The sequence below is a fragment of the Eptatretus burgeri genome, chromosome 1 (assembly GCF_056783735.1).
Source record: "Eptatretus burgeri isolate ZD-2024b chromosome 1, Ebu_testis_v1, whole genome shotgun sequence".
Lineage (NCBI taxonomy): Eukaryota > Metazoa > Chordata > Myxini > Myxiniformes > Myxinidae > Eptatretus > Eptatretus burgeri.
The window spans coordinates 121,068,598-121,081,778 of NC_140961.1; the positions used below are offsets into that span (position 1 = coordinate 121,068,598).

Sequence of the window (13,181 nt, forward strand, 5' to 3'; positions counted from 1 at the left end):
GAGAAGAAACAAACGCTCCAACAAGAAGCCAGTAAATTCGATGAAACACACCGCGAACGCCATGTTTGAAATGCAATGGATTTAGCGATGGTCGTTTTGTACGAACTTGGTGCTGAATTCCAAAAATGTTACATCATGACTGCAATCCACATGTTACCAGCCCGTCGGCGAGCACGCATGACGGGGTATTTGTAACTCTCGAATGAAATGATCAAACTCCCCCGAATGGAGATTGGAGAATTATGCAATGCATTTCCCCCCCCCCCGCTCAAAAAATAAATTTATTAATTTTACACCCCCCCCCCAGAATTGTTTTTGAATGGTCCCTTATCAGAGGCACAGGTCAGTTGCAGTGCTGGTCTCAGTTCGTTGAGCTGAGAGCCGTTGCAAGTGGCTGTCGTGACCAGGCGATGGAGAACAGCATCATCACACGCTCAAGAGGCATTGCTGACACAATCATGGGAACGAAAGAAAGAAAAGAAAAAAAAACCTGGAGAGATGTGCTCATGTTCTCAGCAATTAGTGTATCGAAAAGACAACAGTCAGGCTTGCTTGGCTTTTCATGAAGTGCCATGAAGGTAATTGCACTCCATGACATGTAATGTAAAGTTGGGAGGGAATGAGGGCGGTAGCAAACAGTGCAAGTGCCGAGGAACATACAGAAAGTCCAGGCAACTTGGTACCTGCATTCCAGGCAGGAATTTGGAATTTGTTCAGAGTGCGGGCAATACTCCGCACGAAAGATACCGTGGGATATTTGCTGGCAAATGGGACGCCGGCTTAACGTCCATCCGAGGGACGACGCACCGATGTGTGTGCGTCGTCCATTGGATGCACGAGATCATAATTTACTCAGCAACACTCTTCCCACTGAACACCAGGGTGACGGTTGACACTCGAGTCGAGATTCTAACCCACACCCGACAGCTCAGAGATGGAGTGCACATACCTCTCGGAATCTAGGATATCCTGCCAGCCCTACAAAAATAAATTAATAAATAAATATACACACGAAGAACTTCAAATTGCATCGCAACCATCATTTCTCCATAATTTACAGTATTCGTCGACAACACATTATACAGAAAATGAAAAAGATTTCAATGAAAAACGTGCGTCATGATAGTTCCACATGACATCGCAGTCGAATGATGAACTTCATTCTCCAATGTTGCAGAGCTCATATCAAATGCATGCAATAAGAAAACAAACAACAAAAATAATGCACTCTTGGAGTGTAAATGAACCAAGAACCAAGTCGTTGTGCATCACCTTCACGCTTCACCCATCCTTCATCAGCATCACTGTGCACGTGGGGATGCCTCAATGTTTGTCCAAACACATAAGCTTATTATGGCAACATACACGAGTTCTCTTATGCCAGAAGTATAACACAAAACAAAGACAATGTTAAATGGCTGTTGCAATTTGAAAGCCAATCTCATGCCCAAGGAATACAATGCAAATCTGGAGCTCAACGACGACAATGCAAATCTCGACCCGAGCAACGAAGAAAATGTTCTGCCGGAGGAGCGACGAGCTCAAGAAACATAGAGCAAAACTTGAACCTGAGTAACACAATGCAAATTTCGAGCCGAAGGACCACAAAGGAAGGCTTGAACCCGAGGAACACAATGCAAATTTCGAACCCGAGGAACAAAGAACGAATCTCGAACCTGAGGGTTACACGGTACATCTCGAGGCCGAGGAACACGGAGGAAACATGGATCCCAATGAATTCAGAGCAAATATAGGTCAAACAAAGGAAATATAGAGGCCGGGAACAAGAAGTAAATCTCGGAATTGAGAGATAGAAAACAAATCTCGAAGCCAAGGAACACAAAGGGAAGTCCGAGCCTGAGAAACACCAAGCAAATCTCGAGTCCAAGGAACAGAAAAGGACATATCTGGCCCAGGGGGCACAAAGGAAATGTTTGGCCAGAGAAACACAGATCAAATCTCAAGCTCGTGGAACACAAAGCAAATCTCGAGTAAAGAGGAACACCAAGAAAATCCTGAAATTGGCAGAGATCAAGGATAAGTAGAACCATGCTTGATCCATTTGGCTCTAATGCATCAGTTGAGGAACAGAAGCGTCGTTTAAAAAAACAAAACCATTTAAAAACAATTGATTTCCGATTCAAAAATACTCCACAATTTCAAGTTTTTAACTTTCAAATGCATTTGTCGTTTGTGCGGGCATTTCATATTTCCATCCTCATCGCTGATGCACATACAGCAGGTGGTGATTTAAGATTTTTTGAAAAAAATGATGGAATTTTTGTGCCAACCCTTTACTTCACTCCCTCCACCCCCGACCAATCATATGTAATATGTAGGTGGCCCCGAATTGGCATTTTGAATTATTTGTGATAATTATATGTGCATCCTTCATGCCTCGTCCTATTTATGCTTGGCTCAACCGTTGTACACTTGCCTCCTTCATCGACGCTTCATTTTTCTGACAATTTTCAACTGGCAAGTTTTTAACTAGTATATTTCAATCAGAACTTGATCAATCAAAAACCAAGTTGGATGGCCAAGAGTTACGTGCAGTCCGCCCTCTGATCCATCTGGCCTGGGTTCGAATCCCTACCCGGCTACAAGCTGTCATCCCGGTGATTCATCGATGTGTGTGCCATCCCTCGGATGGACGTTAAACTGAGCGTCCCATCTGCCGGCATTAGTTGTTGGATGTTAAAGATCCTACGATGTCCTTCACGAAGAACAGGCGAGCTATCGCCGACACCATGACCAAGTTACAAATTCCTGCGCTAACCAGCAGACGACGTTGAATCAGCGGCACATCCGCACCCTCAGCCAATGATGCGACCCCACAGCCTTGTGCTGCGTACAAAAGAAGAAGCAAAAGCACCAAACTTCATGCTTCCCACATTTTCAGAGCAAAAAATATCTCTTAACTACTCACTCTCAACGAGCTTATGGATAAATGACTTGGTGCTCAGCACAATGCTTACGTGTACTTGGACATCAGCACCAATTTCTCGACTCCGCATGATGTACTCAACCACGGGTCCAGCGAGCAGCTTGTCGAAAGCTTCCACAGAAGAAGCGACTGGACCTGTGGTCGAACAAGATGTATTAAATTTTATGGATGGAAATTTAAAAGAAAAGCACAATTGAGAGAGCTGATAATCAGCAGAGCCAGGAGGTAATAATCTTGCTTCGACGGCGATCACTGCTTTGCACACTACGACTCTAAGATGCATTTCAATCTCAGAATTGGCACATCAAAAAAATTAAATGCTCAATGAAGTTGCATAGGATAATCATTTTCCACATTCTAGTTTTCAACCTCCTCAATTATAAAAAAAAAAAAAAAAATAGGCAGTGACAAGACCAGGGGTCACAGCCTGAGAGTGAAGAAGAGGAAAGTTAGGATGGTAGTCAGGCAGGGGTCTTTCACTCAGAGAGTGGTGAATGCATGGAAAGGTCTCTTTGGCAATGTGATGGCAGAAAAAAAACCCCAAAAACAGAGGACATAAATTTAAACTGCAATTAGATAGGTACCTTGAGCATTGGGGATAGAGAGGAACATGGACATTGGCAAGAATGGTAGGTAGCTGAGCTATGGATGGGTGACTGACTGTATACATGTGTAGTGATTATGATGTGCATACAAGCCTGAAGATCCTTATCCTCCCCAAAAGATATTAACAATAAATCACCCTGGTGATGTCTATGTGACCTATTGTTCTTCTCCCGACTCCACCAACCCCGTGAAGTTAAGTGAATTAATGAATAGTTTAGATAAGTGTATAAAGCACAGGCAGATGGATCAAACGGCCTTCTCCTGTATCCAAGTTCCAGGAATTTCCTTGTATGTCATTCCTCTGTCCCTCCCCAGTCCCTCCGGGTCACGTGTGTTCTTCCTTCCAATACCCTCTTGCGGTATCCCCAAAATTGAGGCTCACAGCTCATCTCCTCTCCCTTCTCTCAGTTGTGGAACTTCCTTCCTCAATCTATTCATTCCCACTCTTCTTTCTGGGTTTTTAAATTGACAATACAACACTTCGTCCTCTTCGAACCCGATGCTCACAACCATTTGTTTTTTTTATCTTCACGAACCCTCTCCTACCTCTCCACATATATTTGCAGGCTATGCAAATTATGTTCTTACTCTCATTCTCTGTCTGTCTGTCTGTCTGTCTGTCTGTCTCTCTCTCTCTCTCTCTCTCTCTCTCTCTGTCTCTCTCTCTGTCTCTCTCTCTCTCTCTCTCTCTCTCTCTCTCTCTCTCTCTCTCTCTCTCTCTCTCTCTGTGTCTCTCTGTCTCTCTCTCTCTCTCTCTCTCTCTCTCTCTCTCTCTCTCTCTCTCTCTCTCTCTCTCTCTCTCTCTCTCTCTCTCTCTCTCTCTCTCTCTCTCTCTCTCTCTCTCTCTCTCTCTCTCTCTCTCTCTCTCTCTCTCTCTCTCTCTCTCTCTCTCTCTCTCTCTCTCTCTCTCCTCTCTCTCTCTCTTGTCCATGTGTTATGCCACTGCCCCACTATCTCCTCAATACATTCCCATCTACCCTCCACCATGGCCGCAAGATGTCACGTTCTTCGTTCTTGATTGTTTTACATACTTTCTCCAGGGCTGGCAGGATGGCCGAGAGGGAATGCTGACCCAGCAGCTCAAAGCTGCCTTCCAGGTGTTTCACACACAAGGCGATTCATCAATGTGTGTGCGCCGTCTCTCGGATGGACGTTGAACTGGGTGTCCCCCGTTTGCTGGCATTAGTCGGTGGATGTTAAAGATTCCACGGTGTGCTTCACCAAGACTCGCTGGGCGAGCTATCGGCTGCACCATGAACAAATTCCTACCCTAACTACTGCTGGGAAGGCAATGGCAAACCACCCAATGCAACCCTGTCAAGAAAATGCTTCGGTAGCACCGACGCTCTCTGACATAGTACTTCCTCCCAAGATGAAACTGGTATCTTCGCTTTCTCTCCCAAAAGTAAAACGTTCTCCCGACATTTATTTATCCTCCGTCTGCTGATGCCTTTGCAATTCACAATTAAGAATGGGGATGTCTCTTAATGTCTTTTCCCTGCACGAGATTTTTGTACAAGCTTCATTTTGAGCATAATTCGCACAAAGAGAGGAAATTAAAAATCCACGAGCAATGGTGGAAAACAAAAACCGAATGCAAGCCTTCACATTGGATGCCAAACAACATGCATCGACAAGCAAGTTTAATTAAAGAGACAAAATGTTTTGCCTATTTTTTCTGCAGTAGAATGTGTTGTACCTCCAGCTGTGCAATACCATCCAAAAAGTTCGGGATAAGATCACAAAACAATTCGACTAAATGTCCCCTGCAAATAACAGGTGTGCTATTGAGTTGCCCTGTGCAGCTGCCGGGTTATGGATTTGGTTGCACGAAGCTAAGAAGCCCTTGTGTGGATGTTTTATTGATGGATCTTGCAGCTGTTGTTCGCAGCAAACAGGTGTAGAAGAGGAAAGAGTTGAAGTTGAATTCATGCACCGCAATTATTTCTGCTTTGTCTGGATGTGAACCAATTTCTGAGTGTGGTTAAAGAGGAGATGATCACGACAACAGATGAATGGGAAAAGACAGAGTACAATTTTTGGTTGGAAGCAGTTATTTTACAATAAAAGTTGTGTTGGAGAGAAGCACATGACAGCAAGGGTGGTGAGGTTCGGTTAAAAGGACTGGCAAGAATTATAAGGTACGAGGGGTGCAAGACAGTGAGCGACAGTGGTGGATGCAAGGTGGTAAGGACCGGCGATGGCAGACAATGGACGCTGGGTGGCAAGGGCTGGCGATGGACGCAAGGTGGTGAGGACTGGCGATGACCGCAACATGGCGAAGGCTGGAGCTGGATGCCAGGAGTCAAGGGTCGGCGATGAATGCAAGGTGGCAAGGATCTGCGATAAATGCAAGGTGGCGAGGGCCAGCACCGAACAACACGAGATTGTAAGGGCCGCAGATGGAAGCATGATGGTGAGGCCCAGCGATGGATGCAAGATGTCAAGGACTGGCGATGGCCACAAGATGCCGAGGATCAGCAATTAACACAAGATGGTGAAGGCCAGAGAAGGATGCAATGCAAGATAATGAGGGCTGGTGATGGACGCATGATTGTGATCGCTGGCGATGGATACAAGACAGCGATGATCAGCATGGGATGCAGGAAGGTGATGGTTCTTGAGCGAGGATCGGCGACCTCGGATAATTCGCAGTTGGTCAAATGAGGACATTTATACCAATTCAACTCCAGCAAGAACATGATTATTATTAAGAAAAAAAAGTTTTTAAAGTAGTTTAAAGAAATGCTCTTTCACATCACCCCCACCCCTCACCAACCCCCAAAGCCCCTCCCCCAATAAACTGTTCACATTTTTAGTTCACCTGGACTTCAGTCAGGTGAGCTTATGCAATCGATCAGTGTCCGTAGGTTCTGTTCTTGCGTATGGCAGCTTGACTGACGAGGAGCTATCATTTATTGGAAGTGCGGCTGTGCTTCTGATGCTGTGCCCCTCTACCAGTACACTGGTACTCATTTCACCGACCTTGTAAGGCTGACAGGCTGACTCAACCCCACCTGGTGTTAATTCAGCAGAAAACGGGGCTCAAACTCAGGATCCTAGGACCCTCAGCTAGCCACCCGAACTGCTAAGCCTACACCAGGCTTATTGTCCATCGGTGAGAGAGTCAGTCAGTCCGTAAACACTTCAGTCCTTATCACTTGAACCAAACACATGACTTTGATAAAACTTGGACACAAGTTTCACATCTGAGGCCGAATGAAGGTGCATTGACCACATCAAAATCTGCACTCATTGAGGGGGTCGACGAGTGGTTTTTTTGAACCCCTTCAAAATAGGTATTTGCTCTCTTCTCCAAAACTACACACAATTTTGATGAAACCTGACCACAACCTTCGTGGTGATGTACCAAAGTTTGTTCATGGCATTGAAAAAAAAAATCAGAGTCTGGTGGGGGTGGGGGGGGTGGTTGAGTGACTGTTGCTCCTGATCCATATGAGCTTCGAGATGGCGGTTATATTTTTTTAAGTCAAAGGAAAACATAAAAAGCAACCTATGTGGAGCGGGGGTACACCTATTCAAAAGCACAGCACATTCAACCGACATTCATTTTGGCATACTAATAAGGGTTTTACTATCACTAATATCACCTCGTGAGCTCTTCTCCATGCAATGCAAGTTTTTTCTTGAAAAAAGAATCGTTAACAGATTCAGAAAAATCATCTGAGATCAATTCACATTAAAACTAGCAACCGTTGAAGACAAAGTCTTCGATATCCCCTGCCATAGTAAATGAGGATTAACAAACTTATATTCCATAATCGTGTGCAATATGTATGTAAAGTTTCCCCTTGATCTTACCAGCCGTTCTGGAGAAGAAGATGATTGAAGGTTTTAGGGTAAATTCAATATGGCCGCCAAATCATGTGACCTATCAATTAGAAATTAACAAACTTCTGAAAGGATGTCTTGGGGAAAGTGTATTAGTGAAATTTTGCCTCAATCTGTCCAGCCATTCTGGAGAAGAAGATTTTTAAAATTTATTAATTTTCAATCCAAGATGGCTGATGAACCATGTGACCTATGACATCATAAATCTACATTCTGCCTCCAATCCTCCAGTGGAATGCATGTGTGAAGTTTCATGTTAATCGGATAAGGTGTGTTTTTCTATCCAAGATGGCCGCCAAACCATGTGACTTGTGATGTCATAATTTTTACTATCTATGCAGACATGATGGAAGATGATAGTTGCAAATTTTCGCTTCGTTAGGTTATGTGATTCCAGAGAAAACATTATTTAATATTTTTCTTGAATCCAACATGGCTGCCAAACCATGTGACCTATCAATTAGAAAATATCAAAAGGCACCAGTTCACCACTTGCTTGATATGTGTACCAAATTCCGTAAATATATATTGAGGGGATTTGTAGTTAAGCTCCGGAAACGAAATGTGACGGACGGACAGACGGACGGAACCCATTTCTATATCCCCTGCCAACCTCGTTGGTTGGCGGGGGATAAAAAAAACAAAAACCAAAAGATCAACAATAGCTCAGGCTTGAATAGATTTCCAACCACAATTCTTCATCAGTAAATCAGCTTGGGTGTTTAAAATAAATAAATAACTAAATTAATTAATTAGTTAATTAATAAAGTGCCTCTATCCAGATAATTTAGGTTTTTACCAAATTGGCCACGACAGCTAATTCCAGTGAGGTGTCCCATCAATATGTAGATTTCCTGTGAGTATTGAATATTATCTTTATTCAAATATTTTGACATTTTAGTGCGTGTCCTTTGTCCACATATTGTCCTTTGTCCACTGAAATATGTATCACATTTATGGTTGGGAGGGCAAGTTGAGGCGGTGTGAATAAAATTGATCCCATCCCGTACAATTAATTATCAGTGTAAACCTTTATAGCCATAAACGGATAGTGAGTGAAGTCCCACCAAAGAGTTCTCCAGCTAACCTTCAGATAACCCATTGAGAACATCCCTGCAGGCCTCGGGCAGGGGTGAAGGCAGGGCGCTCGGGTGGATGGCAGCCTCCAACCGCCGAGCCACCATCTCCAGTCGTTCCACCAGATGCTGGAGCTCCGCCATGACGTGTACCTGCAAGTCAAGACGGGTTCCTGTGCCTCAATTTGTGTGTGAAATAATGATGCTCTCTTCCTCTATAAAGTCATTCTGCGAACTATGTTTCATGTCCTTTTTATCCATGTTACAAACGTTTTACAAGTGAGTGTTAGGCAGTGTGTTGGTTCAGTGCTGTGACATGGAACTAATTTTTGTATACATTTGATTTGATATGGAAGTAATTGTTACCTCCGTCACTGAAGTTGGACGGAGGTTATGTTTTCAGCCTTGTCCGTTGTTTCTTTGTCTGTTTCTTTGTCTGTGAACAGGATATCTCAAAAAAGTTGTGGACGGATTCGGACAAAATTTGGTGGAGAGGTTGGGTGTGTGACAAGGACGAAATGATTAGATTTTGGTGAAGATCTCAATCTGGATACTGGAATTTTTTAAGTGATTCATCACCATTGAGAGATCTGGGAAAAAAACGATATGTAGCACAATATCTCAAAATGTTTTGGACTGATTTGGATGAAACTTTGTGGAAGAGTTGGGTAAGTTACAAGAACGAACCAACTGGATTTTGGAGGTCCGGATCCAGATCCGGCCCATCAGAGAGATACAAAACGCAAACTGTCCAGTGTGGTGGACGTATGCGCTTTACCGAGTGGCATTCTAGTTTACCATATACATATGACTGTGTAATGTTTGTTGAGTCGAGGTGTTTATTCTCAATGTTGAGGATGGTAAAAAGATCGCGAGAGTTTGCGAATTTATGGATACTTCTGGATGTCAAACAATCCGACAAATTACACGTGATTTGTAGAGGAGTGGGTTTTCGGCAAAAGGTCTTGCTTTGAGTACTGATGGGAAAGTAGAGTGAAAGAGAAAGAGCGAATAAGAAAAAATAATCAGTTGCTTTGCTGTGTATGAGGCCGTGCCAATGTGCTTCATGTATCGTTTCTACTTTATCATTTACATAAACCCAATATTGGGCTACACCTGACTACCAGATGGACATCAATTATTTAAAGAACTTTGGGTTTTGCGACATCTGGGAGCTCTTTCCTGGATTGTCTCCCCATTGGCAGCTCCGGCTGTAGCGTGGGCTTTGCATGGATTGATCTGCTTATCTGCATGAGGGGGCAATGGAGAATCTTAAAGAGTTGGCTTGGATTGCAGATATTTTATGATTTCTCATAAGAGGTGTCTGTCGACTGTTCAGTATGCCGATACCGAACGTCACTGAAAGGAGAATGTACATGATATGCTCAAGGAAGAGAACATTGTTGATTACTCCAATATACATTGTTATACATGTAAAATGGTATGGCCAAAGAGGTGTGGACTGTAAAGGACAAGTTAGGGACAGGGAAAACTCTGAGATGCAGTGTCATGTATGCAATCTTATGCATGCATGTAGCACAAGGAACGCAGGTCATTAAGATGTGGATGCTATGAGCTGCTGGATCAGTGCATGAAGGGTCCTGGAGAAAAGCTTCATACGTCGATTCATGTAACAGCAAAGATCATGAAAATGAGTGCAGTTTTCCCACTGAAATCTCAAGTCCCCAAGATACAGGTGTCGGACACCGACTTGAAATGTTTTATTGGAGAGGACTATTTGTTGCTTGGATGACAAAATGATTTTGCTGATGAGTAGTGTCTGCATTCAACCCCTTATGAGAATCAGACGGTAAATGCCAGTGGTGAATTGAAAAGTGGGGAGTACTTGCTAGTACTCACACAGGGACACAGATTTCAGCGGAGTCATAGTGAAGGAGATGGGGAAGGACGACCAGTATCTCAAACAGTTCAGGTATATGCTGTTGAATGACAGACAGCATGGTAGGCAAGGTGCCGATGGTCAAGACTGAGATAGATGCTCCTTATACTTGAGAGGAATCGTGGAAGCACAGTGCCTCCCAGATGCTGGTAGCATCTGGGAGGTAGCCTCCCTGAAAGTTGGTAGCATACCAGGAGCTACAGCACCAGAGCATCTGCACATGCTTTCCTCATAATAGGTGTGTGTCAACTGTTCATTGCACCGATACCAAACTTCCCTGAAAGGAGAATGTACATGGTATGTTCAAGGAAGAGGAGAACACTGTGGACTATTCGAAGAATTTGTAATAACAGATGGCACCGATGAGTTTTTGAAGACACAATTTTGGATAGGCTGAATGAATTCAAGTGTTACAGCAGCACAGGACATGAGGAGGTTTCTCATTGGGATGGAAACATGTTGATAGTTATATGGATGACGTGTTTAAGCATATTAGCAAGTTGCCCATGCCCGCACGGGATTCGAAACGCAGTCGGGATCCAATCAATCCATCCAGTGGGACCATACTCCGTGCAGAGCGTTGGTGCTGCCGAAGCAGTCTTCTTTCCTATTGGGCACAATCCTGGACAGGCCACCACTCCAACACAGGATACCTGCAAGCTTGTACTCATTTTGCAGACCTCGGAAGGATGAAAGGCAGAGTCGACCCCACTTGGTATTAATTCAACAGCCGAGTGGGATTTGAACTCAAGATCCGAGGTCCCAAGCTCAACACCTCAACCATGAAGCCAACATCAGGCACGGTCGGGATGGAGCTGGCAAAAATGCAAATGGAATCTTCTGTCATCGAGCCTGCAAGCTTGGAGCAACAATTCACATTTATTGCCACATCTGATGCAATTCAAATGCTCTCATGGCGGTGAGGTGCTCCATTTAAAACTATTTGATACCTTGGCTCCCTAATAAAAAATTGTATTGGAGTCAAAGGCATTGACCAATTGCAAATGAATCGTAGGAGGATTCACACTTGAGCTGAGAATGTTTCCACCCTTAGAGTATGGTATTACTCCACAGGTGAGGATGTCACAGCCTGCCTCATAGTGAGCCCATCAAAATATGTTCAGGATGGACAGCATCGTAGCTTTATGGGTCACTAAGTGGAACATGGCTTGTTTGAGGCTAATCCTCAAACAACTCATCAACAAACCCATTTGAGACTATCACACCTGAGTCCACCATTTGTGGTCAGAACATATGTTTTTGAGATTAGAATTGGAACAGAAGAACTCAACCATGGAAAAGGAAAAATATGTTGCATCTCTATAGGACTGAATTTGTTTTGCAAACTGATCATCAACCATTGGTCTACAATGATAAGGCAAGGGTTCTTCAAGATAGAATCATGAGATGGGCCATGTTTTCGCAAAACTATTGATTGAGGATAGAATGGGTTCGAAGTACATTGTTGTCAGGGCAGATAACTTCAACAGGGCAGATAACTTCAACAGGGCTGATAACTTCAACAGGGCTGATTAACCGTGACTTAAATTTAGAAAATGTTGATTGAATTGTTCATGATTCTCCCTGATACTTGTTATATTAATGGTTTTTGGAAAGAAAACAAAATGGTTAAACAAAGTGATGTCCTGTAAATATAAAATTGCACATTTTCAGTGGATGAGACACCTCCCGAGGCATCCAGCGCACAGCACCACAGGACCCAACGATGGCGGAAACGTACGTCTAATCGATGTGAGATTGAAAGCATGTGCACTTTTTCCGGAAACGAACAACCAAGCAGCTTGGAGAGCGCTCACCAAGTAGCTTAAGCATTCCAGCAAGTGCTCCAATGAAACGGTCGATATGAAACGGCTCTCTTGGCACGCAATTGGCAATCACCGAACCGTCATATTAAACATAGACCTCCCGGAGACGCCCAAAATGTCACATACTCGTATGTCCGAATTGGACAAATTAACTCTTTTTTTTCGGAGTCAGAACTGCTTGCAAGTTCAATTCTGGAGCTTACATTTTGTAATTCTTCTTAGATTAAGAGATACTCGCGGCGATCGCAAGTGTGGACATGAAATAAAACAATGAACGCTGACGTCTCCGGGCATTTATAAGCATTGCAATGTACGCAGTGATTCGTAGCTATGATGAACAGCATGTTCCAAGTTGCGGCCTGTTCCAAGTCAAGGTAGGAAGGAGCAGGCCAAAAAACATGGTGTCATGTTCTATAAAGCTACCGCCACGTGCATGCGCAGTGTGCACCACCCTGGAAATAAAACGCAGAGTTTCGACTTATATGGTGTCTGGCCTTTCACCCCGCAATCCTTCGGATATGCCACAATTGTTGATGAGTTTAGTGCTTTGCCAAGTTGGCATTGCTCACAATGGCGTTCGTGGGGATTCTGGTGGAGTACCAGCTGGATGAGGACTGGGAAGACTTTTCTGATCTATTGGGACAATACTTCATCGCTAACAAGATGGCGGTGGCAGAAGATGCTGATCGTCGCCGGGCCGTTCTGCTCACGGTATGTGGCAAAACAACATATGCCCTGATGAAGGATCTGGTTACTCCCGATAAACCGAAGGACAAAACCTTCGATGAACTGATCGAGATTGTGGCCAGACACTACAAGCCGAAACCTGGGAAAATCATGTCCCGGTTCAAGTTCTACACTCATGGGAGGAAGGAAGGTCAGTCGGTGTCTGAGTTTGTCGCTGACCTTCGCAGATTGGCTGAACATTGTGAATTCGGTGCCACGTTGGATGAGATATTGAGAGATGTTTTCGT

The 13,181-nt window shown here is 43.9% G+C and overlaps 1 protein-coding gene across 8 annotated transcripts in view; it reads right to left on the reverse strand.

Annotated features, from left to right (window-relative positions):
- Positions 1-13,181, reverse strand: part of LOC147035299 (adenylyl cyclase-associated protein 1-like) — a 129,536-nt gene that overhangs the window by 90,926 nt on the left and 25,429 nt on the right. For all 8 annotated transcript variants that reach the window (XM_085896657.1, XM_085896642.1, XM_085896636.1 and 5 more), the window contains exons 2-3: positions 8,493-8,634; positions 2,979-3,082 (exon numbers count right to left, since the gene is read on the reverse strand). In XM_085896657.1, coding sequence (XP_085752783.1) covers positions 2,979-3,082; positions 8,493-8,625 — 237 coding nt within the window. In that variant the 5' untranslated portion in view covers positions 8,626-8,634. The remainder of the gene's footprint in view (positions 1-2,978; positions 3,083-8,492; positions 8,635-13,181) is intronic.